At 44.6% G+C, this 25,578-nt stretch overlaps 1 protein-coding gene across 4 annotated transcripts in view; it reads left to right on the top strand.

The window, feature by feature from the left end:
* FGF13 (fibroblast growth factor 13) overlaps positions 1-25,578 on the top strand; it is a 259,537-nt gene that overhangs the window by 198,722 nt on the left and 35,237 nt on the right. For 3 of the 4 annotated variants that reach the window (XM_055727741.1, XM_055727742.1, XM_027800895.2), the window contains 2 exons: positions 3,617-3,727; positions 9,663-9,766. In XM_055727741.1, coding sequence (XP_055583716.1) covers positions 3,617-3,727; positions 9,663-9,766 — 215 coding nt within the window. Of the gene's footprint in view, positions 1-532; positions 1,616-3,616; positions 3,728-9,662; positions 9,767-25,578 lie in introns of those variants that run through there. The other variant, XM_005436083.3, reaches the window with a different exon arrangement.

Raw genomic sequence — 25,578 nt, 5'->3', positions numbered from 1 at the left:
ACATGGCAATGACAAGGAAATCGTGCTCTCTGAGGATTTTCTGGGCTCAGCTAGAAAACGGGAGCCGAGAGCAGGTGGGGGGGAAGGAAAAGCAAGAGAGGCAAAAAGCCTCCAATAAATCAGTGAGGCAGAAAGGGGGCCATTCTGTGAGGGTGGGGACAGGCAGGGGGGGAGCTGTGGCTGGAGCCCCCCACCTGCCTCCCCGAACCACCTTCCCGCTGCCAGCCAGGTGTCCTCACTCCGCTGCCAAAACCCTGGTGCCAGCTATTTGCTCATCGCAGTCACGTTTGTTTGGGTGTCTGCACCTCCCCGGGAGGCGGCTCTGTCAAAAGCAGGTACCCACCGCCCGTGGGGCCGGCAAGGGTGGGCAGCGGGGCTGCACTGGCTCCCTCTGCCCACCTTGAGCCCCTGCCTGCACCCCGGGGGCCCCTCCGCAACTCCACGCACAAAGAGCCACCGGGCAGGTCTCCCGCTCGCTGCCTTGCCTGGGAGAGGAGGAGGAGGAGGAGGAGGGTGATAAGGGGCTTGCTGCGTCGCCTCATTTCTGTACCAGCGCACAGCTCGTGGGGTGTGTGCGAGTGCGTGCATCCGCTGCCTGAGCGCTGCTGCTGCTGCAGTCTCGGCGCTGAGCTGCTGGCGACCAGGCTCAGGGGAGCTCCGGCTGTTTACTGTCTGCTGAGAAGTGTTGCAACGCTAAAGCAAACGTGTCCGTGGAGAGGAGGCTGTGCTGTCAGCCGCACCTGTGAGGAGCCGAGGGGAAGAGGCTTCCCAAAGCATTCAGCAGCAGGCAGCCAAGGCTCCAGGCATCAGCACCTCCTCCCAGTGTCTCCATCACCACTTGCTTCGGATCTCTTCTTAAGGGAGAAGAGGAAAAAAGGATCTAGAAAACCCTTGCAACTGGACAGCCCCTGCTGGAGCCTTAACAGGTGTTTGCTGGGATTTGAATGGGGGGGGGACGGGTGGGGAGAAAAGTTAACCGGAGAAACTGGAGCTAGGAGAGATGCAATGATCTTGCGCCAACTGGCTGTGCCATGTCTGCATGTGAATAGTGCATCTGGAGAAGCTTGGAAGGATTTCTTGCAAGTGATCTGCTTGATCTCTGTAGAAACACTCGCCTCTGCCTGCAAACTTTCCCCTGCCAGAAGTTGGGAGGAATAAAAAACCATCAGAAAATCAAAAGGGGAAGATCTCAGCAGACAAAAACGCTTGAGCTAAACTGTTGCATCCCCACCCAGGGCTCTGGTGCGAGCATCCCGCCGGTGTCTCCTGGGCTCCCAAGCTGACTGGCGGTGGGTGGTGTTGGCCAAGGTGCCCGGCAGTGTCCCCGGCATTGGGGACCGGCCGAGCAGCATGCTGGCTGCGGTGCCCGCAGCCGGCGAGCAAACCCCGTGTGCCTGACCCGCCAGTGGTGCCGGGGCGGTGGCGGCCATGGCTGCAGCCATCGCCAGCTCCCTGATCCGCCAGAAGAGACAAGCCAGGGAGCGGGAGAAGTCCAATGCCTGTAAGTGTGTCAACAGCCCCAGCAAGAGCAAGGGAAGCTGCGACAAGAACAAGTTGAATGTGTTTTCCAGGGTCAAGCTCTTTGGCTCCAAGAAAAGGCGAAGGCGGCGACCAGGTTGGCAAGGGTTGTATCTCGGGGCTGGGGGTTGGTTTGTTTAATTTAACGCAAACTGGGATGTGCATCAGGCATGGGGAAAGGGGAACTGGTGTCTCAGGGCTGGTAAAATGAACGTGTGGGTATGGCCAGTCCTGGCTTGTATGGTCTGATGGGCATGGGTACCCCGTGCCAGTCCTGTCCCCTTTCATGTTCATCTGGTTTATTTGGATAACACACACCATTGTGATCTGCCTCAGTTGCACACCTGTGTGCCAGTAATTCAGTGGCCTCTCTCTCTGTTACACATACACAAACACATGGGATTTATTTGAGGGGGAGATGTTAGCAGGGGAAGTTCCCGCACATGCACCTCCTTCAGTTGTATGTTAACTTTGTGGTCTAGAGATCTGTTTCTGTCTTCCTGCTTTGCAGAATGCCTGTGCTGTGCTTTATTTGCTGACTGCAGATGAGGCTTTTTGCTTTCACCGGCACCTTCCAGAGTTTTGCTTCAGCACCCTGTTCCTTTCTAGGAACCTCGTACATGCAGCTGCCCTGCAGACGCGATGCTGTGTCAGAGGCGCGAAAGATCAGGCATGAAGACTCAGTCCCTGATCTAAGTGGGTTTTTTTGTACATGGGAGGAGCAAAACTCTGGTAATGTTGCTGTCGCTTTGCTGTGCTGAAACATTGATGCCGTTAGCTACTTAACCTGTCTGCTTTTCTCAGCAGCCACAGAAGAGGTGCCTCACTCGCAGTTTGCAAACAGCTTTGGGATATATTCTGGCTAAAAGGCCAAAGCGGGGGTTGGATTAATTTCTTACCAGAAAAGTTGGTAGATAAGAATCGTGCATCCGTCAGTACCCTTATTAGAGGTCGCTAATAGGAACTAATACAGTTACGCAAACTATTGTAAGCTTTTGCCTTCAGCTCCTACTAAAATGAAGTACTGTAGCAGAGCTCCCTGATGTCTTTGATTACAAACACAAGGAGTCTTAACCAGGCATTGGCTCTTGGAAATGGCACATTATATCTTCACAGTATGTTTATCTCTGAATTAGGTAAGGCGTTGTGGAGCGAGCTCTGGAGATGCATCACCTCCTGACAAGCATAATTGTGCGAAATGACTACAATGCAGATGTCATTGGGATTCAGTGGAAGTAGACCTTTTTAGCATTTACTCCTGGTGCATTACCTAGATACCTTAAATTATACAGGCTTGACAGCAGATCCTGTTGCTGTACGCTTTTTGGTCTAGAATGATCAGAAACTGTGAGATGTCTTGCTATCTAACTGTGAATCTGAGGACGGTTATGAGGAAAAGAAATCTACCCAAACTATGCGTTGTTTTGATCTTTCTTCTTCTAGCTGATGAGGTAATTACCTCAACCCTTCTGGTAATATTTATTCTGCAGTTCCACACATTGCTGGATTTCAGGGTTCCCCCCTCCATTTTCCATATGTTCATTGAGTAGTTTATCATTTCGGCTGCTCTGTAGTCTTTGGAGCAGCAAGGAATGGGGGTTTGTTTATTAGAGCTGCAGCAGTTCCTGTGCTAAACATTTGCTGCTATATATTTAGGCTCTCAACCGTCTCTGTGGCTCTTATTACTGCTATCGTAGTAGTCCTGGTTTTCCTCTCCATTTAAGAACTCACACCTTTTTTAAAAGGCAGAATATGCTCTTTGCCAGCTCATTTCTAATCTTAAAAGAGATAGGGCTGAGCTCCTGAGGCCAAGCAGCACACTGTTGGAATTTGTATTCACTGGAAGTAGCTTTTTACTTTGCTATCTACATTGCAATCGAAAGTGGCATTTAATCATTTTGACAATTGATTTTATAGACATAAATTCGATCTCAGTCTGAGTGGAAAGTGTTACAAAGCTGGTTGCCCTGCTTTTATTTTGGGTCTTTTTCATACCTCAGCCTTGAGAAGAAACCTGGAGATTTGGTTTTAGCATCCTGCTCACTTGGAACAGCATATCAGGATTTCCCACATTAATCTCACTATTGTTTTTTTACAGAGCCTCAGCTTAAAGGTATAGTAACAAAGCTATACAGCAGGCAAGGATACCACTTGCAGTTGCAAGCAGATGGAACAATTGATGGAACAAAAGAGGAGGACAGTAGTTATAGTAAGTGACATGAGAATAAATGGTGTGTTTGTGAACTGTGGTGTCTCATTCTTCCCGTATAGGTCCATTCAAAATTGTTGTCCTGGGATGACTGAGTGAGTGGAAGTAGCATTTAACACTCTGCTCACAGCACAAAGTCTTTCAGACTTCCTGGGTCTGAGAGAAATGCAAATAAAAATCACTTATAGAAATAATGAACTAGAGGAGCTAATGATGACACATATGACAAACAAAGCAAATGTTATCTCCATGGTAATTTAGAGAAGTTCATTGCTGTCCTTTGGATTTTATTAGATATTTTTTTTCCAACAGGGAAAATTTGTTCGCCTACTCAGAGTTCCTGAAATAGAATAATGCTATCTCCACTCTTAAACAGGGGCTCATTCAAACAGAGCCATGTTAGTTCACACAATGAGAGTTCATCATCATTTAAAGTTCACATTTCCCTATTATTATTTTTGTTTAGCCCTTCTAAACTTAATTATACCTTCAGCTTTCAACCAGATTTCCTGAGCTATTCTGTGAAAAAGCTTTGGATGTTTTTGGGTTTGTTTGTTGTTGTATTTTTTAAAATTTTGAGAATTAATAGAAAACAGGAAAAGATTACTAGAGCATAGATTTGGTGTGTGTAATTAAAACATTTAAGTATTTCACATAGTTGCAGTGTTTAGCTTAAGCCAAGTTTCTGTTTTGAAAAAAAGTTAGGAGGTGCAGGGACTTTGAGAAGGCATTTCAGGCCACTTAGACAACAAATCATAAAATCAACAGGCGGACCTTCCTTTTTAATTATTAAAAAACACTGATTTAAGTGCCATGTAATGCATGAAAAGCATTTGCAGGTGAAACGTTTCATTTTAGAGGGCACTGGAATATGGCAGAGTAAGCGCTAGATGCAATAGGAAGTATCTTGTCCCGTCACTTGCTCCCAGCCCTTTCCCACAGCCTCTTTAATCCTTTTGGCATCCCTATGTTAACTTCTGAGTGGCAGGAGGACCTCGTTTCGCTGTGGGAGGAGGTCTGCAGCCACGGAAGGTGCTGGCCTTAGGGCAGAGCACAAGCGGGATCCGTAGGGACACCTGAGCTTTGGCTCCAGGTCCGTCCTCACCCACGGAGAAGGTGGCGTGGAGGCTGGCTCAGTGCAACGCTGAGCGGCTGCTGCCATCTTACAGAGTTCTCAGTGCAGCCATGACATTTACGCTAAGAATGATCCTTATGGACCTTAAAAGTTGCTTTTTTTTCAAGTGAATGATCTAATATTTGTGATTTTAAAAGTCAGTACAAATCTTTCAGGACTTCAGGGTTTAACCTAATTATCTTTAAAAAGAAAAAGAAATAGGCAAATCTTACTCTGTTATAAACCAGAGCAAATATCTGAAATTGCATCTTTTTTTTGGTTTCATTCAAATATTTTCCTTGGAGTCCCTCTAACAGGGATTCTGAGATTTGAAGCAAGGTAAAATTTATGGAAGTACAAATGCATCTGTTTTTAAGATATCTTTTGTTTTCACTGTGTCCTTAAATTTACCATAACCTGATAACTTCCAAAGCAAATCATAAAAACTCCTTGTCGCTGGATATTACCCTTCCAAAATGCTGAATACTTAAATATAATGGAAGTATCCCAGAAATGGTTGCAGCTGGGCTGCAGTACCTAAGTGTTCAGAACAGAGGAGTGTTTTATCATAAAAAAACCACATGCTTTTGTATATATTCCTCTTTCATGTAAGGTCAGTGTATGGACCTGAATATCCTGCAGTCCAGAATTTATTTTAATTGTAACATTTTTAATGGAGCTAGTAAGAGAGATTGATTTTATGCTATGGATCAGAGTCCACATAAGGGGCTTCCTCCAAAGCCTTGCTCACAGGACTATTAAGTGGATCAGGCCCTCTGAAATCCTTTCTTCAATATCTGCAGAGACATCTCTTGTTTAGCCCATATTTGAGCACTGCGGGTAAGCCATACGACTTGTAGCCCTTTCCAAACGCAGGAGGACTCCTTCTGTAAGACCATTTGCTTTGCAGCGCAGTGCGATAATTAAAACTCCCCTTAACAATAAGGGGAGCATCCTCAAATTCAGCTGTGGCCAGCAGAGCAGTTGCACAGCGCTACGACTCTGCAACTGCATTTTTTAGAGCAAACCATAGCCGTAGTCCACCTGGTCTCCAGACAGAGTGTTGGTCAGCCTCCTTTAAATTTCAGAATTATTCTTCCCTGTTTATGGTAGGGATGGGGAGAGCTTGTGGCCCCCAGTAGCCAGCTGCTGTTCCGTGCTCCTGACAGCTGCCTGGGGCCAGGAGCCTACATTCTCCATCGTTGGCCACCTAGAGCTGGGTGGGAAGTTTGCCTGAAGATCCCCCTTGGCTCATGTCTTGGGAGCCATTGTTTCAAGCTTTGCAGACCCACTGCTGCATGCGGGGCTCACAAAAGCAAGGTCACATCCACAATTGCAGGGAGTTTAAAAGATAGATGAGATTTTGGAGCACAGTTTGGGCAGAAAGCAAAGCATGGATCTGAGGAGCCATAGCACTCATCAGACCTTGGTTTTAGCCAGGAGTCCATGTGATTTGAAGTGCCTTGTGGAAAAAATTTCCTGGCTGAGAAACAGATTTTGCCTCATTATATATGTTGAATAGGGCAAGGTTTTAAATCAAGGCAGAATTTATTCCACGATTTTGGCAACACAAAGAGATTTCAAGACTGATAAAATAAGAAAGTATAGGAAACAAATCCTGCAGAAAGCGTACAAAGGTCCAGGTGGCCAAGCCAGGGATGACAGAGACCTCACAGTAATGGATAGACTCATAAATCCAGCTGCGGCCCACTGCCTCTTATTTTGCAGCTCTAATTCTCTGTCAGCTTGCATTGCACAAGGGCCATAGCAAAGATCATCTGTCCCTTAGGCATCACCAAGCTTTTTGTTATGATGGATATTATATCCTTATTTTAAACAGCGCAAATGTAGTATGGAAAGGCTAGGATGCAAATAACTTTGCGTTATTTTATGCTATTTGCATTATTTTATGCTAACGCAAATAGAGCATAGTAACAGGCAATTTATTTTCCTGTGGCTCTTTTGCCACCTTTGCTGTCATATCCGCCCACATGAGGGTCAAGCCCTAGAAATGCGAGAGCATCCCAAACCCATTGTCCGCAGCACTGGGTGCTTGCACAGGAGGGGGCTCATGGCTCTGCTGCTGGCCCCGTCAGCGTTTGCTGGTCACAGACAGGCCGCTCCCTGTTACAGAAGCTAGGCTTGGGCTTGCTGCTGTGCGAGGATGGTGGGAGCAATGGCTGCTGCTAAAGGGGACAATCCCCTTTTTCTGGTGCAATGCCTTGGAGACGGCAGCTGGGGCAGCCTGGCTGTGTCCTGCTGTGCGGGCATAGGACAGCTTGGCTGTGCACCCCTCCAGCAGCTGGTCCCTCTGCCCCTCAGCAGAGGCAGTGGGCAGCAGAGCCAGTGTCCCTCCCCCACAGCCCCTTTGCAACATCCGATAGTTTGTGCCACAGCAGCTGCTAATGCCACCGATGGCTAAACCACCTTCTGCGTGTGCCCGGCTCTCGTCTGGCCTCAAAACAGAGCGTGTACGTTTATGGCAGGGAGACGCGTTCAGCTGCTGCGGGAAGCAGCGGAGCACCCATCGCAGTGGGTACCCCAGCCCTCCCCTGGCAGAAGTCACTCGGCCTCGTGTCTCTGCACACTTTGCCAAGCACAGTGCAGCCAGGAATCGCTCCCTGGAACCTGTCTCTGGCTTGTGGCTGGGAGCTGTATCTTCACGGCTGTCCCAGGCTTTGCCCTGCCCTGAGCTGATCTGCTGACAGGTTCGAAGCACTATTTACAGCAAAGCCCCTACTCGTACCCTCGTGCTGGAGATAGCCAAACGTTTGCCCTACTCATAACTATGCCATTAAGAAAGCACCTTTCGGAAGAGATCTCCAGGTTCTGCCTGGATACTGAGCTTTAAATTGTGCTCTCCTGCCTACACAGAAATCAGATGCTGCTTTTTGGGGTTGAACTGCAAAAGGGGGCTCACCCAGGGAATATTTACTGAATCAGACAGGGAATATTTTCTCCCCAAAATAAATTCAAGTATTTGGTAGAATGAATGAGAAATCCATTGCCATTAGCATTTCCCATACTGAAAAATATACGTTTTGATTACCAGAACCTGCACAGAACTAGATGATTTTGTTTTAGTGAAAAGAAAGCCATTTCTGTTGATTTTTTGCTTGGGGTGAGTGCAAGGAGGGGCTGCGTGTGTGCGTGTTTGTGTCTGCATGTACACTCGTGTATATGAGAGGGAAAGAAAAACACAGGTATGATTTTATGATCTACATTTATTTATTAATTCTGCGTATTTCCACCTGCTCTGCTATATTCGACCACTGTAGGAAGCTCAGCCCTGAAAGGTGCCCCAGCCTCAGAGCAGAGCACCCGCAGTTAGTAGTGTGACAGCCCAGCCGTGAGCGTGTCCCTTGGCTGCTGCCCCCCCCGAGCCCACTGCACCCCCTCTTCACTGAGCCAAGGGGCTGGGATGCTCAGGTTAACCCAGGACAGCACATGGAGCTAGAGGTCCAGCTGCCTGCTGGAACAGAGGCTGTTTTCACCAAAATTTAGTCCTTTGTCCCCAGTGCGCAGTGTTAGGTTCTGGCCATGCCTTTATCACGGACGGACATGCATACGTTTGCTCTTTCCTTTTTGGATACACTCTTGACAACCCCACACTCAGAACTTAGGATCTGTATTAAATGTTGGCAAAGCTGCAGGTTTTCTTTTAATTAAATATGACCATTTGGGGGTTGTCAGGCTGAAAAAGGACTTTATAATGGGTCATAATTCTTAGCTTATACTTTTGGAAAAATAAGAGTATTTCAAATTCATAATTCAGTTTGAAATTGGCTTCAGATATACCAAACTTCAGCCTAAAGCAGACCAGAGTTTTCCAGCCAAGTAATTATTTCATCTTATTTCTGCATTTATACAGCAGGCTGGAAGGAGATGCTTTGGGTTATGATAACAATTCTTGAAAATTTTCTTAACTCCCTTTTATTTTTAACCCCACGTATTGAACACAGAGTACTGTCCTCAACTCATTATTACTTGTGTTCAGTTTTAACGTATCCATGAATCTAAACTGCGGCAGAGCTTTGCTTTTTTTCTTTCTTAATTTGCCACTTCACAAACCGGAATCTTCATTTATTGAAGAGACATTTCTCTGCTTATAAATACTGCCACTGTTAGCATGTGTACAAGCATAAACGCTAGGAGAACATTGGAAGCAGCTCAGTTTTGAAAGCACAGATTTAAGGCTTGATCTAAAGAATATGTTACCATTTCATTTCCTTTTTGCAGTTATTTAACTCTGTTTTTTCAAACCCATTCTCCTCTCAAAAAGAGAAAAAAACCCAATGAGTTTTGAGTGGAAACATTTTGAGATGTTAATGAAGGTTTTTAACTTTCCAGAATTTCATCTTGCTCCTTCCTTTTGATCAAAAATATGTACTGAATTTGCAAAAAAAAAAAAGTTTTGATAATTTCGAAAGACTTTCTGTTTGTTTCTAGATTACTTTTTTTTTTTTTTTTGCACTTATTGTCAGAAAAAACAAAACCAAATTAAGTATGTCCAACTCTACTCAGCAGACCCTGGATTCTGCTCGTGAGGCAGGTAAGTCCTTTTAGCCCTCAGTACCTCCAATTCAATGTCGTCAGAATGGGGGAGATGTGTTGATACCCTCTGTAGATAATTTCTGAGCTGTTGGTGGAAATTTCTATAGAAGAACACGATAGTAGCAGTATTGTTCTATGGCACCTGCAGAAATTAATATATGCATGAATGGGCATTTTTGTTTCATTCTGATAATTGTGGTTTAATTCTCTGTCTAACCTGTGTACTCTAAAGGATTAATTTTGCTCTCCATCTCCTTTCTCTCCTAGCTTTGTTTAACCTCATACCTGTGGGTTTACGAGTGGTGGCGATTCAGGGGGTTCAAACAAAATTGTATCTGGCAATGAACAGTGAAGGATACCTATATACATCAGTAAGTAAACATTTTTAGTCTTTATCTCACTGAAATTATGGTAAGAACTTAGTAAATTAATAATTTACTGTTTCAAGGAATGTGTTTGTAAGCTATAGACATGAGATTCGACAGCAAATTCAGTATAGTGATGACAGTCTGGTTTTAGCTTATTACTCTATTTCCATTATGAATACATATGGATGTATGGAATCAAACTACGGTGCCTTTGATGCAAACTAATTATCTTGAAGTGTGAAATATTTTTAGAAAAACAACCACAATCAAAACCCCAAGCAGAAAGGATGCTCTCTCGGTCAGCGTGCACTGGTTGGGCTAATCAGTGAGGGGTACAAAGGGAAAAGGACAACTTTGTGAATCACATATGTGCCTGAACACATTCTGTATCTTCCCACATAATCTCTATTACTGTTATTAAAAGGGATTAGAAAAAGTAAGGGTTTTTTGTTTGGCCAGGATTTTCAAATAGAATTGGAACTAGGTGCCAAAATCTTATGGCTTCAAGTTGCTGATGAAGAATGTCAGTTATTAATTTTCAGTGGCGTTTCTCAAGAGAGCAAAGAGTGTTTTATGGAAAAAAAAAAAAAAGGACATTTTTAAAAACAGACATTTTCCAGTTAAAAACATTTAGTGAACTATGTTCAGGAGTTTTAATTATAAAGTCTCTAATAGATTTTTCCCAAGGAGGAAAACAGAGGAAAATTTAATTTATTATCCACTACAAATTATTCTCTTCTCTGAATGATTCCCCTGAGGTGCCTTTAATAGTGATAACAATCAAGTAAACTTACTCAAATCTCTCATTTGTTTTGCAGTCCTGACAGCAGGGAGGAGGGGCAGCTTTGCATATTTTTCCTCTTGTATGTGCCAGAGCAAAAGCAAATTAGAAGTGGTTATGCTGCTGCACAAAGTAAAATCTCAGCGAACGGCATCAAACTCTGCTTTTCTTTTTACTCTGGCTATTTGCTTAGTGCGGTTAATCCACAGATCTGTTTGCAGTAGCCACACAGCCATATTGTGCAAAGTCCCTTAATCCCGTGTAGTCACCGTCCTGTGACTGCGCAGCGTCATTTACATTTGCACTGCAAATGTACCTTTGACTGCACCGTGCGTTTTCCTTTACGTTTGCATCCTCAGCTGCTCTCCTGTCTGGCTGCCCACTCGCTGGCCTCTGCGGGCTCCAAAGAATGAGGAGTGGTACCTCGTGTCGTGTCTCTGGGTGGGATTTGTACCTAAAGCACCATGCACAGCGAACCGGCTTGGTTCGAGTAGGTCTCATCTTTTCATTGCATGCGTCCTGGAAGAATCAGATATATTTTGGAAAGATGCAGAAAGCAGGGTGGGGACAGATTCCGCCACTGTTAACCTACAACAGAGCAGTAACTTCTCATTGCAAGACATAACTCTGGGGTCAAAGGGACCGCTTTGGGTGAAGTATCACTTCTAACATCCCTTGACATGAGGAGGAGGGGAAGAATATAACCCTTGTTTAGATTAAGTCCAGCTCCTAGTTTAATGGGTATCTAGGCATCTTAGGCAGAGCTCAGAGATTCACTCTGGTTGTAGTTTTTGCTATTTGCATTGACTAGGGATAGTTCTTCATGTGGTCTTCCTTGAATCCTTTAGTATCTGTGAACTTAATTGTTGTTGCCATTGCAAAATTGTAGAATCGTAGAATCATTTAGGTTGGAGAAGACCCTTGAGATCATCAAGTCCAACCGTCATCCCTCTATTCTCCCCTAAGTAACAAGGGCCATTTTTGTTTCTTTATCAAGTAGCTATATTTTCTTACATTCATTCTTTTATTCATCTTGCACCTTATGGTCTTGGCAAGGCCTTAAACAGACTTGTCATGTTGTTGCGCTCCAAATTCATATTCTTAACTACTACTCACAAAGACGGATGTGAATTTTACGTTGATCTACTTTCATAAAGAGAATTTCCACCCAAGTTCTCAGTAATTTCGGGTTTATCACTTGGTGTCTTCTGGTTTAGCTGTTTTGTGCTTTACAATACTTGCCAGAACTGCTTGGCAGGCAAAACCCAGCTCACGTCTCTGTCAGCGCGCCCAGGGAATGGAGGGGGCAGGTGAGGAGCATCTGCCCTTACTTCACCTGCTGTGCAAAACCTGTCAGAATTGTAGCTCCAGCACCATTTTTTTGAGTGTTTCTAGCACTTCTTTTGCTGATCATGGTCCTTTCAGCAAGGGCTACAGTCTGACAGGGAAATCAGCTCTGTATTTTGGGCTGGATTCTTGGTTGATGGAAATGAGTCCCAAGAGAGCTCAGCTGATTTATATGAGCTGAACACTCACCTGTTCAAGGGATGCCAACAGGGAATCCAGGGAACAGATCAGCTCAAGTAACTGACATCCATCTACACATCCTGAGGGCTTCCAAGCCCTTACAGGGATGTGCTCCTGAGGAGGATTTTGTCAGGAGCAGATGGATGGCAACATGGGATTGACCAGGAGCAAAAGCCCCACAAAATACTGTCAAATTCCTGAAGCGAGAATAAAGGGAAAAATAGAAATGTATTTAAATCATGGATAACTGTAACAGATAGCTGCACAATTTCCAGAGAGAAATGAAATTAACATTGATGATGCAATGCAGTAGGGAGAGAGAATTGGGGTCTATGTCATGATCAATTTCTTTTGGTTTTATTGTAACTCTAGTGCTTCAGTCATGCTCATGTCTGTGCAGAACAGTTTCCTTCAGATTGCATTGCTGAAGGTTATAGATTCATTTGGTAAACGGTTTGAAAAACGCCCTAGTAACATGCCATCCCTGTTCCTCACCCTGTGCCTGCTGTCTGTGCCTTGCACCTGATGGTGCCTTTTAGCCTGCAACACTTCCAAAACACTGCTCCTGATAAAGAGGCCATTCAGTCCGTGGCGATTACCCCACTGGTAAATAGGTAAATAAGACATCTGCCTTTCGGGGGGATAAATGGAGGCTCAGCTGAGTGCTTTCCCACACCCACATAGAAAAAAAAGCACGTTAGGTGTAACGTGCCAGGTGTCCCTTTTCCATGTGTTGTGCACTAAATTGCAATATTAAATCACAGTTGCTTTTCATTTTAGCGACTGTGGTGAATTCTTGTGTCTTGTTCCTTATGGTATATTTGTTAGGTTTGGGCTGTGCAGCAACAAAATTTACTTAGTTGATTCTGAGTGTCCTGTGTATGTAGAAAATGTGTCCTAGCCACAACCTATTGCAGTTTTTGGCAGATGGAGAGTATCTGCGCATCCAGTTTGGTAATTTGTTGAGCTCTGGCACTGGCCTTGCCTGTTCTTCCCTAGCAGTCTGCCAGGATGGGGATTCAGGTATCTGACCTCAGAGGTAGTCTGCAGTGTGGTTTGCTTCTGATCCAGTGACTGTACTCAAGAATGAAGTAAATTTGCTCCATGAGGAGATCAGTGATGTATAATAAATCTGCAGAGAACAGATATCTGAGGCTGGCTGCCAGAGTTTATAGATAGTTTGCGGTGTCTGTCAGTTAGAGCAAAAATAAGATCTTTAATGTAATGATAAAAGCTCCTCGGGGACAAGGAAGCAACTCAGCTAAGCAAAAAAAAAAACCAAACCAAAACAAAAAACCACACATATTATGTTAAAATAAATATATAATTATCTACATTTGTTATAGAAGCACATTAAGAGTCCTGGACTGCAGGGAAGGGAAGCGACCTTGGTCCTCCCCGCAGCCTGCCATGCTGCCGCTGCTCACCCAGCCCTGAGCAGTGTGTGCCTCCTCTCCACACCAGCTGGAAAATGTCTTTTCATATCACACAAGAACAACACATTTGAAATGTGGGGGTTTTTCTGTAGCCAGTTTCCTACCAGAGTCAATGGGAGCTGTGTGACCGCATCTCCCAAGCTGAGTCTACCCTCACAATTTTATTTGGAGGGACCTTGTCAGGAGCTATTTGAAGCTGTTGCTCTTCCTGCCGTTTGTTGCTTGAGCACCCATTTAAAATGAAAACACAGGGTTTGATTCATCCCTTCTTACACCTGTGTCATGCTGCTGCAAGATGATTTAAACAGTGTCATGGCACTGCTGTCTTATGTAACCACATAATGAATCATGCCCTTTTGTCTTTTATGATGGCTTTTATTTTTACCTTATTTTTCTTTCTATGAATGACTGCATCTTTCAGGTGACCACCACATATGCTACACTTGAGGGTTTTTCAGATTTCATGCCCTGTGAGGTTCTTGTGTTCTTTTGTTGTCTTGAACAAAAGAATGAAAAGTATTTTAAGGTGCTGTTTGTCAGACGTAGTCCTAGAGCTATTGCTTTCTCATTAAAGTGATTGCGATGTGACAGAGGAGGCTCACAGTGACACAGAGCAGCAGCTGAGTGAAGTTCATTAAAGGGAAGGCATGTATGTAGGTGAAGAGAATTGAGTGTACTGTTTGAATTCTACATAGGTTGAAACATAACCCAAAGTACAGCAAATAAAAAAAAAAACCAAACAACAACAACAAAACAGTCTGAGAACATCTAGCTGTGTATTTTCTGTGAACCATCATGTCAGAGTTTTTAAAACCATTTAATGATTGTCAGTGAAATGCATATTTCTCCTAGAGAACATTTCAGCCCATGTAATTGTGTGCTTGTTTAGCCTGGGTACATTGTCAGAAACAATAAAACTAAATGTGTACTGCTCATTGCATCCTTCTGGCTGGACTCAGGAGCCATGCAACTCAGCATGTAAAGAGTGTTTGTTTTCCATCTTGTCTTGTTCTGGGTTCCTGTGATTTGCCAAAGCCTTTGATTTAGTAGTGTCACATGTGAGTAAGCTTACAACTTCTCCCAGGTTGGATGGTGCCCTTGTCTAAGAGCAGTCCTTTGCCCTGGCCATGCATGGTAGGGCCCAGTCTGTCCTTCCCTCCTGCAGCCCCTTTTGACTCGTTTATTGGAAATTCAGGGCATTCAGCCTTTTGTAGGATGGATAATAAGAAGTATGCTACATGGCAGAGTTGTTTACGCTTGCTTTGTTGGCTATTCTAGAATGTCAAATATTTTTGAGTTAATAGAGCTGCTGTACGTGGCTTAATTTTACCATTTCTTGTCTGATGCGCTCGGTACGGAGTTAACATAGGTTTAAGGAGCACTTCGATATAATACCCTGTGCAGAATTTTGCATATAATTTACCCTAAGAGAGCATTCAGCTAACATTGTCCTCTGTATGTAAAATAGATTGTCATATATAAATTTGGTACCTGCACAGAAAGTAAATATTGTATGAAGTGTGCACATTGATTATAGTCAAGAGAACTGAAATGTGTTTAAATTCTCAGAGTGATTCAAAAATTGGTTTTGGTGAGCTGGAGAGAAGAGAAGTTTGTGCATATTTTAATACTGAGCAGTGCAGCGGAGACCTGCTGTAGTTAATGGGAATGGCTGGGGCATTTATAATGAATTACTGGCAAAGAGCATTTTTGCACCTCAGGGAAATAGCACAAACCAAGAGATAGAGGAAATAATCAAAAGATTCATCTAGTTAAATTTGCACGTCAGTATAAATCATTTTTTACCATGAATGCTCAAGTGCAGACCATACCTCAGTATAGTTCACTCTCTTCAACGACAGGGTCTTAGACACAGCTGCAGCACATTCTTTTTTTCATCGCAACACCTTGCTCTGTGCTGGGTAAACACGCAACATCTTCACAGTGAGGAGGGCTGCTCTGGCCCCCCATGACCTGACGTTGTGCTGACAGCCCTGGCTGCTCCTGCTGCCCCACAGCAGAGGTGGGAGAGCAGGCAGGCGAGGCGTGGGATCAGCGCTGGGACAGGAGCAGGCTCTAAGGAGGTTCCCAGGCACTGTAGGACCAGCCCAAACTGTTAAATGTTTTCTGACACCTTGAACCACAGACACTGCTCTAAATTATGCCAGCAGCTAAGCTCAGCAGATGCAAACAACTGTGCTCGGTTCAGCCTTACAGCAGCGTTGCAGCACAGAGGTGGATGCTGGCTGGTGCCTGGCACGGCAGAAGCTTGGTGGGTCTCCGTCACAGCATCACAGGCTCCTGATAGCGCTGCCCAGATGGGCGCTCCCTGGCTTAGGCTGTGCTCACAGGCTCATCCTGTTACCAGGGCATCTGCCGGTGAGTTTTGGGGGTTGGTTGTGAGCTGGATGTGCCTAGCAATGTAGCTGCAGCGCCTGCTGCTCGCAGACTTGCCTCCTGCTCGCTGAAGGGACCAGCAGCCCGTGGCTTGCTGTGCCTGTCTGGCCCCGCGCTGTGATGTGGGACGCTGCTGGGGGTCAGATCCCTGGGGAAGCGGGGTGGTTTCCTTCAGCAGGTCTTCCTTAAGGAGGTATGTGCTGGTCGGTCTCAGCGATATGTGCTGTTGCTGAGCGGTGGGGTGGAGAGATGGATGCTGTTTTGTTCAGGTGCTTGTCTCTGCTGGGATCAGTGTAGTTGCAGATTTCGGGAGACAGACTGCCTGCTGTCTCCAGCAGAAAAGTGGGGAGAGCATCGCCCTCCCACGGGAGAATTATTAGGAGACTCGGCAAGCTGAAAGTGTTGGAGCTATTATGCAGCTTTTCTCTACAAGTCTTCCCCCAGGCATCTGAAATCCACAGAGGTGCCGCTGCGCATCCATCCCTCACTGCAGGTGGTGGGAGCTGAGGGTAGTCAGCACCTTCTAAGACAAGGCTTCATGAGAGAAGCCAAAGCATGAGAAAGCGATGCTTCAGGTCTGTGCACTGGGCAGATCCAGACAGGCCCACAGTTAGATGCCTGTGCAATGGTTTCCTACCAGAGTGGCTGTTAAAAATCAGCAGTGAAATTGCTGCTTGTGCAAGAGCAATTTCATGTCCTATGAGAGAAATAATATACCTGTGAAGTAGATAAAAGACTAAAAGTGCATCCACTCTCTTTGTTAGCCATTTGCTAATCAATGCCAAAGTCCTTGGTTGAAAAGACGGGAAGGCTTTATAAACTCAGACTTTGGATGTTGCTCAGAGCAGAAGTCTAGGACTCAGCAAGCTCAGAAATGCGGCTGAAGTGGCAATGTAGCTCATAAGGCCCAGTTTTTCAGTGCATTGCACTGCTCGCTGGGATCACAGTGACACAAAACCAGCATGCTTCAAAAAAAAAAGCCTTGGCAGAATTTGGAGCTGGACCTGAGTTGGATAGTTTGGCACCTGGATCACACACTGCTTGCTTCCAGCATCGCGTTTCGGCCCCGCGCCAGCAAACAAGGAATACTGAGTTCCAGGACTTCTAGGCTACTCACAACTCTTCACTGTCACGTTGCAAAGCATGTTTGGCAGGCAAGAGTTGTAAGCAGATAAGGACTTACTTGAGCAGACGGTGTGAGTTGCAAAGTGCAAGAATAAGAGCACTGCCAGGTTCTCAGCGTGCTCAGTTGTGGTTGTATACTCGGATCACCAAACGCCGGATTACATTGCTATGATTCAGCAGAGCCAATGAGAAATTTGGTGTGGGTGCTACACATTGTGACCCATGGTGTAGGTACCTGTGGGGTGATGTGTGTTCCTGCTCCCTGTAGGGCTGAGCTCTTTTGCAGTTTGCTGTGAAAATATGTATGCTAGTATTTGTGTGGATTTTTGAGTTGCTGCTTTTTTTTTTCCTGATATGTATGAAGCATCTTCCAGATAAGAAGCAAGATAACTTTGCAAACTTGGGCTGTTTTTTAGAATGTGGCTTAATTAAAAGCAAATACCATTATGAAACCTCCCTTTCTTTCCTACGCTTGCCTTTCCTTCTAGAAAGCTGTCTGCCTTCCCTACTTCTGCCCAGAAGGGCTTCCCCTCCCTCTTGTGCTGCAGGTTGAGCTAATGAGCAGCTCTTGTCACAGTGACTCAGCAGCGCTTCTGCCTCGTTACACTGGCTCTGTAACCTGCCGACAAGATGGCTCACCCCGGCGCTCACAGCCTGCTGCTCGCTGTAAATGCCCATGTGAAGATGAACATCTGAACAAGGATGCTGGAGCAATCAAGGACAGTCTCCAAGGACTCCCCAGACCAACAGGAGTGGGCTGGTACTGGAAAACAAACTCAGAACTTGAGTAGAAACTAACCCAGGATGATGCTGAAGCACAAGGATCATCATCACATTTATTAAATCTGCAGAAAGTGTTTTCCACTCGGCACATGGTTCAGCTGGGGAACACATTGCAACGGGATGCCGAGGCTGCCATCATTTCTGTGGGTTCAAATACCATTTAGGTAAATTCTTGAAAGAAAAATGCTGCAAAATATGATGATGTCATGCTTAGGTGAGAAATGTCCTTAGCTCACCAGAGGCTGGGGAAGTGTGCTGAGAAAATATTGGGATAAAATTCCTTTTTTCTTATACTCTCCCACAGCCATCTGCAGGTAACCAACAGCTTGAGAAAGGTGTGCCCTCACCAGTCAGTCCTGTTGCTGCGTCCTGTTGGTGTTGTCTTTGTGGGTTAGTTTTCAGGAGGCCGTTGCTGCTCTGATAAGAAATACCCAGAAGGGTGAGTTAACCCTGGTTAAGGATATGCAGGAAAAAAAAGTGGTTGTGGTGAGAGTAAGGGACTGGAGTGAGAATGAGCTGCAGGAAAAGCTGAATGAGGAGATGGAAGCGTGCCTGCTCCTGCGCGCGCGTGTTCCTACGCCTGTGCTGTGTGTGCCTGTTGCTGCAGGGCAGGACCTGGAGCTTTGGCTGTTGCAGCACTGCTAGGACAAACAATATTTGGCAGGTCCTGTGCTAAAAGTAAGTAAAGGGCAGTTCAGTTCCCCAAAATGACTATCTGTCAATCCAGACTGGCTTCATCAACAGATCTGTCGTGTGGGGGTATTCGAGTGACTTTATTAGACATGTTTTCATGTCTTTTTATCTTCTTGTAGCCCTGCAGTTGCGACAGTGCTAAGAGGAAGTGAATTCAGTTCTGTTCCTACTTGGCAGCCTCAAGAGAAATGTTTACTGCTTTCTGGCCGTTTACATCCTTGCAAACCCACTGAAAGCATCCTTTTCTTGGCAGAACTTTTATTGCACGTGATGAGGTGCAAGAACAGAATCCAGCTTGACTCTAAAAGTTCACATTGCATTTGCGGTGAATTTGCAGTCAGTCAGAAGGCATCTTTCAAAAAGTCTACTAAGCAAAACCAATGGGGAATTGGTGGGCAAGAAAAGAGGAGTCATTATCCCCAGGATTCTGAGTTCTATGGTTGCTTTTGGGAACTGCAGCACAACTGAAGGGGGTTTCCAAAGGAAACCCTGTTACTTCAGTCACAGAGAGCCCGAAAGCCATTCTTTTGGCGTGACTTCTCAGTACTGAAACCAGAGACACTTGTCTGAGTCCTAGAAAGCAGGATAAACACGGCGTGTGGTACAGAAGCTAGGCAGGGACAAAGGAAACAGAAAAGTTGTCATATTTAGGTTATGCCCTTGAAGCCTTGGTTTCAGGAGCTAACTTTTCCATACATAAGCTGATTCTTGGAGGTAAGCTTGCTGAATTCCTGAATGGAAAAATCTAAACGATGTGGGAAAGAAAACAAGTCTGTTGAATAAAAATAGTATCAGGAAACTTGAATTTCCATACTGAATTGCTTTCGTTAGGGAATCCAGGATTAACAAAAGAAATATAGAATGAATTAGGGAGTCTTTGGATATAATGTCAATATAATAGCTTTTACCAGCAGCTTGATGGTTTAAATAATTGAACAGATAAGACCTTTCATATTTTATGTTCTGTGGATGCTACAGGTGCTATCACATTGTTTTTCATTTTTGTAATTTTACCCAAACAGCACTGAATATTGAGCGGTACAGTTCTTCTAAAACTAAATCCACTAGGGAGCTAAGCAAAACAGGCATGATAATTGGTGAAGTACAGTTCTGTTTATTTAAAGCCTCGGGAGGTATCTAAAAATCAGAGAGCTGGTGTCAGAAGCACAGCACAAGAGGCTGTCTGCTTTATAAAACAGTCTTCCCCTTTCCTTGCTGTGATGACTTTGGAGGAACATTAATGAGAGAGTCAATTTAGACCTTCCATCCTCATCCCCAGAGCATTTTCAGATGTTAAAAAAAATCCTGTTATGTGATAGCAGTGTTCCTCTTGAACCCAAGCGTTGGTGGGACCTTGCATTTGAGCTGACTGGAAATGGGCAAACCTCAAAGAACTTGTGAGGGCATGTTTCCTTGAATGACAACTCCAGAACCTAATATTTTAACAAAATGGACCTAGAAAACTGAAAAGAGTGGGCTGTACCTCACCCTGACAGTATTTTCAGTAAACTGGAAGATCTACTGTATTTATAAAATGAGGATATCTCATGGAGCTGGTACACAAACTAGAAGCAGAGTTTTGTAAATATGAAGGTTTCAGTTCAGGTTTTAGACAACAGTTCACATCAATTTTCATTCCTTTCTCATTATTTCACACCAGTGTGCTCAGATCTAGAGGAGCATCTGCTGCCAGCTGAGCCATATTGACACTGACAGAAGGCACAATAAGCTCAGAGTAAATAAGTGAATGATCTGAAACAGAACAAAAAGCCAAAGAAATTCTAATAAGTGGCATAGATGCAGTTCAAAGTGTGGATCTGGTCCCTTCACCTATGAACTAAGAGTTTCATGGGCTTGATATTACAAACCCTTTCTCATGTAAGTAATCCTTACTCAAGCAAGTTTTATTGACTACCTGTCAGAGGAAGAATTAATTTACCTGAGTAAGATGATCAAGATCTGGACAAGACAGCCATTGATTTGCAATATGAAATTTCTGTGTGATTGGAAAATGGACAGAGCATCTAGGAGGCCAGTGAAGCTTAATGACTAAAATAAGTCCCTTCTTTCTTGGAGAGAGGTCCCAAGGCCTGGAACGGTCGTCAGGAATAGGCAGAGCAGCACCTCTCAGCCCTGGGTGTCCAGAGGGTTTGTTGGGTACCATGGACAAGACTTGAGCCCTTGGCTTTGAGCCTTCTCTGGAACTGGTGTCCACGGTTTCATTTTGAGCCGTGCAGTAGCTGGACTTCCCTACAAAATAGCTTAGCAAGCGCAGAACCAGGTGTTGCGTTGTTCACAAATTACCTCTCTCTTCAAATGCCTTACACTTTCAGACATTTGTTTTTAGGACTTAAATTTTTGTGGCAGACCCATATGGAAATGCCTGGTTCTCCGGGCGCGGGGGCTGCTGGCAGCAGGCTTTTCCAGCAGTGCTAGCAGGGCACCAGGAGCACTGTGATAAGGGTCACCTGCTGGTCCCACACGCTTTCTTCTGACACCTTTCTGGGAAAGGCAGTGCATGCCTGGTGTCACAGATGAGTAAGGATGACTGAGTTTGTGTTAACCACCATTGGGCGTCATGAAACTGGAGCCAACTTCACTCACCTATTTTTGAAAATCTTGACTCTAATTTATGCTTTAGCTGCCTCTGTGTGAAACAAAGCTTTAATGTGTATTCCAGACAGAGAGACTGGGAGCTTGCTCCATGGGCTGTAGAGTTCAGTACCGTCTTCCTTAGGCTTTTTATTGGGGAAATTACTGCAGCTGTGATAGAAAAGACCTGAAAGAGCTTCGTGCAAGTTGTTGATTTCTCCCACATTAGTTAATTGTTTCCCAAATTTGCATTTCTAATCAGTGAGGTGCCAAAACCCACCTGTACTCTCCAAGCGTTGCACTAAGAGTTTATATTTCCCTTAATTATGCTTGTAGGAACAATACCAGAATGGCAAGAATTTATTATAAATAACTTGTAGCTCTTGGAACTAAACTATAAAAAATATTTGTCTTCACAAAATCCCATCCAGCAGCAGTTGCAGGGAGAGGAGGGAGAGGGTATTCCCTGCTCATCAGCCAATAGCCATTGCACTGACGATACATCTTCTTGAACATCACTGATGGCACAAAGAGCATGTTTCTGCCCCTTCTCTATCACAGAGCCCAGGCAGGGCTATCTCTAGAGGCCATACAGTAATTTCCCTATGGTGGCTCCCTGGAGACCTTGACATTTTCAGCTGAGAAGGAGGCAGTCTTGATCTGCAAGTGGCTTGGGAGTGTCTGTACTGAGGAAACCAACCTCCTTTTGCGCTGTTAGCCGAGATGAGTACAGTCACCCTGGCTTGGCAGCGAATCATCTGATGAAGCTTCATTTGCTGCCCGACAGCAAACCCTCCACACTTGCAGCCCTTCATTTTATTATCACAGGATGACAGTAAAGGAAGACAAGTGATTTTTTCCCCTCTCATTTAATACCAGGCATTCTTGAGCTGTTTTGTTTCCCTCTGGCTCTGACAGTCTTCTAAACAGCGGTTGCTTCTCTTACAAAACAATCGGAGTTAATGTGGGTAATTGTGATAGTTATGGCCTTTACTTTTTGATATAGCAATTATTCAATCTGTACTTTTTTACTGAGTCAGGCAATGTTGGTAAAATTAAGTTGTCGTTAGACTGATCTCTCTGGAGACTGCTACAGTAAGGCCAAATCTGAACATCTCTTTCTCAAAATGCTGAGTAGCCTAGAATTGAGCTTCTTGTGCTTTGCACCCACCCAGGTTGTAGCTTCCACATACCCACATCACTGCATCAGCTGCACCAAGGTCAAATGCACGATGAAGAGGAGAGTTCAGTCCTTTGACTGCTGTTTTGGCATTTTTAAAGCTCTGTTGGTAGAGAGTCTTGGGGGATTTTACATGTCATGTAGCCCTTAAAATGAAATCAAAGCACTTCAAGCTGGAAGTAGAAGCTTCCATTTCTGTAGGACAGCAATAAATACAGGGGATATGTAAACAGCCTAAATTACTCTTGTAAGTAGAAAGTTTTGTGAATTTATATTGATTACATAAAAAATGGATAAATAACTTTTCCTTCTACCTTCCTGAAAAGTGGGTTCACAAGTTACAGAGAATTTCATTTCTTTCTAATCTTCTGAATTTTATGAGGTCCTGAAAGCCTCATAAAATTTTATTTCCTTGGAAAAAGTTTTCTGAAATAATATTTTTGCATCACTACCAACCTGATGCTACAATCATTTAGCTTCTTAATACAATAATAAGGAACATATCTGTTGTACAGAAAATATGGATATAAATCCATATAGAGAGAACAAATAGAGGTGGACAATCCCCAAACCTTTAAGCACGTTTGTGGAGCTCTGCATAGTTATACACTGCAACCTGGAATAAAATTTCAGCTGAGATTTGGAGCGGAGGGCAGGGAAGCTTCCAGCAAACAAATACTAGAAACAGGTATGTGCCAGAACACGGGGCTTTTCTCCTAGTCCCAGTCTTGCCAAATGTAAAACTTTTGGCTCAAGCTCAGTCTGGATTTAAGACAGCTTACTTGCTTCTTTCTTTTCCTTTTTCAAATAGAAATCACCACAAAGCTAGCTCTGTGTTTTAACTTCATAGCACGAATTTAATTTCACTTCATGATTTATTTGTTCTTACTGATTTATTCTACCCTTCCTCAAGACTTTCTGCTGGTGCGGAGATGCTAGTCTCTTGCTCACATTGGTGTATAAGATTTAGGAGGCAATCATTCCTCTAAGTCTTAATTGCATCATCTCTGAAAGACTGGGTGTGAATAATGCTTTGCTGTGGCTACTTAGAAGTGGAGCATTCTGCTTGAAAAGTTACGTGCATGCAGGCCAGCAGTCACCTGATAATACCCGTACCTCCTTGAAAGCTTCTTCCAGTCCATCGCGTATGAGAAGCTACCATGCCTGTTCAGCAGATATTCTTATGAGAAAGCTGGTCTTATGATCATCTTGGGATATTGAGAGTAAGGAATTGTATTTCTGCTTAGAAAACCCAAGGTTTTTGTGATTGACAGTCACGGAGATCATTCACGCCCACATCCAGAATCCATCAGCCTCATTCCAAGGCTATAACCTTGCCTGCCAAGTCCCACCAATGGTTAGTTTTTATGGTCAAGTAATAAATGATAGGGGGTTGCAGTTGAAATAGTGATGGTCGGACACTCAGCAGTCATTGAAGCCCTTTTCTAATACCAGCAGCTCCGGGAAGGCCCCCTGACAAGGGCAGTGTCCTTGGTGACTGCTGCAGAGTGCGCTGCTGATGCAGGAAGGCTGGCACTGGGATGTGCAAATAGCAAACTGGACCCATCAAAGGGAGCATGTGGAATGGCACATTTCAAGCAGTCCTGCTATCCACCTCTTCAAGCATTTATTTTGCACATCTTGCTTTCTCCTCTAACCAGTCACATCAGCATTTATCACTATTCATGTCACTCTGTCACTTACAGAGTGTTTTATCAGTACATGGTATTGTGTGCCACCGTATATTACAGCCAGCACAATACAAAGAGCACTGTACCAAGTGGCGGTTCAGCTCAAAAGAGCTCATTTCATTTCTCAATGTGATTGATATTCACCATCAATTCAGATGTTGCATACCTGCTCTCCAGCATGAATGAACTGTCCCTTGTGAAGCGTTTGGCCGCTCTCACAGAGCCTCCTCCTGGAGCCCGGAGTTCGAGTGGCACGCTGCAGGGGATGCTGCGTCGGCTGATGCTGGGGAGGCTGTGGCTACGTGCTATAGGTGTGAGCCAGGCTGCTCTAATTCCTGCCTGTTCCTAAAGGGGCATCACTGCAGAGGAGGGTGATGTTGGATATAACCAAAATGCATGGCCAGGCGTCATGGTGACGGTTTGACACTGAGCCTGGTGGCCTGACCTTGTCTCACGGAAGCTCTCAACAGAGGAAACCTCAGCATCTTTAGCCTGTTCTGCAAACTGATGAAGTAGCTGTATACAGGTTTACATTATGCATAATGTGCGAAACAGCTCAGAAATTGGCTTGCATCAAGATCTGACATCTCAACTGCTCAGGCATTACTGGAAGAGGAGGTGGGGAATGATTTGAGATTAAATCGGGAGCTAGATGCTGCAGCTAGGCGATCTTCCTTGTGCTGAGCCAAAACAAGCCCCAAATGTCTATGGGCCCGCTCTGTTCTTATGCACTTAAGGCCACATAGGTCTTGTAGGAGAGAGAGAGAAACTGGTTAAAAATAGCTGAACTCTTCCTCTTCAGTTTGGTTGCATCCTGGGGAAGGGATAAGAGCAGTAGTAATATTTTCATGTCTCCTGCTTTTTAAATCTCTGAAGATGAATCATTGAGACTGCCCTACACAGAAGGATGACATGCTCGTGTTTGGCCAAGCTACGGCCCATCAGTGTCATCCAGCAAGGTCAGGTTTTGACGCTGGTGTTTTAATTTACAGGACTGTGTTTGTAAGCTTTTGGAAGGAGATGAGGCACACCCTGCTCCTCCACCTCCTTTCCTCTATCCCTTGATCTTCTTTTCTTTGTATGAGTCTCCTTGAGCATGCCACACAGGATAGGGAAGCAACCACTCAAAAATCCTATTACTCTTCAAGCTGACCTTTTCTTGGATGATATTATGATCCTTTTGTCCTTACTGGGCTCCTGGTAACCCACTTAGCCAACAGCTTGACATGCAAACGTGTGGACAGTTCAAAGTACAGTTATCTAAACCTGGAAAAAAAGAAAATGCCTTTTTAGGGCCCAGTAATTGATGCATATTAAAGCTGTTATCACTGTGCAGCGAGCAAGAAACCTTTCCCAAGATCTTGGTGATTCTGTAGTGGTTTTTTCCCCCCTGCCTATGTGCATTATGGTGGATGAAAGCAAATTAAGGATCTGAGACAAGCCCTCTGCTCGCGTCTGTGTACCTGGCACAGTCAAGAAGACTGGCTGGGATCAGGTATGTAGGGATGAGGGAGGACTGGAGACCCTCATCCAGTGCTGCACAGTCAGTGCACAGAGGATGGGTGTTAGCTGAAAACTGACAGGTATTTTTGTGCCTTATTAGAATTGTG

This window comes from Falco cherrug, chromosome 15 (assembly GCF_023634085.1).
Source record: "Falco cherrug isolate bFalChe1 chromosome 15, bFalChe1.pri, whole genome shotgun sequence".
Lineage (NCBI taxonomy): Eukaryota > Metazoa > Chordata > Aves > Falconiformes > Falconidae > Falco > Falco cherrug.
This window is presented reverse-complemented; position numbering and strand designations above follow the sequence as displayed.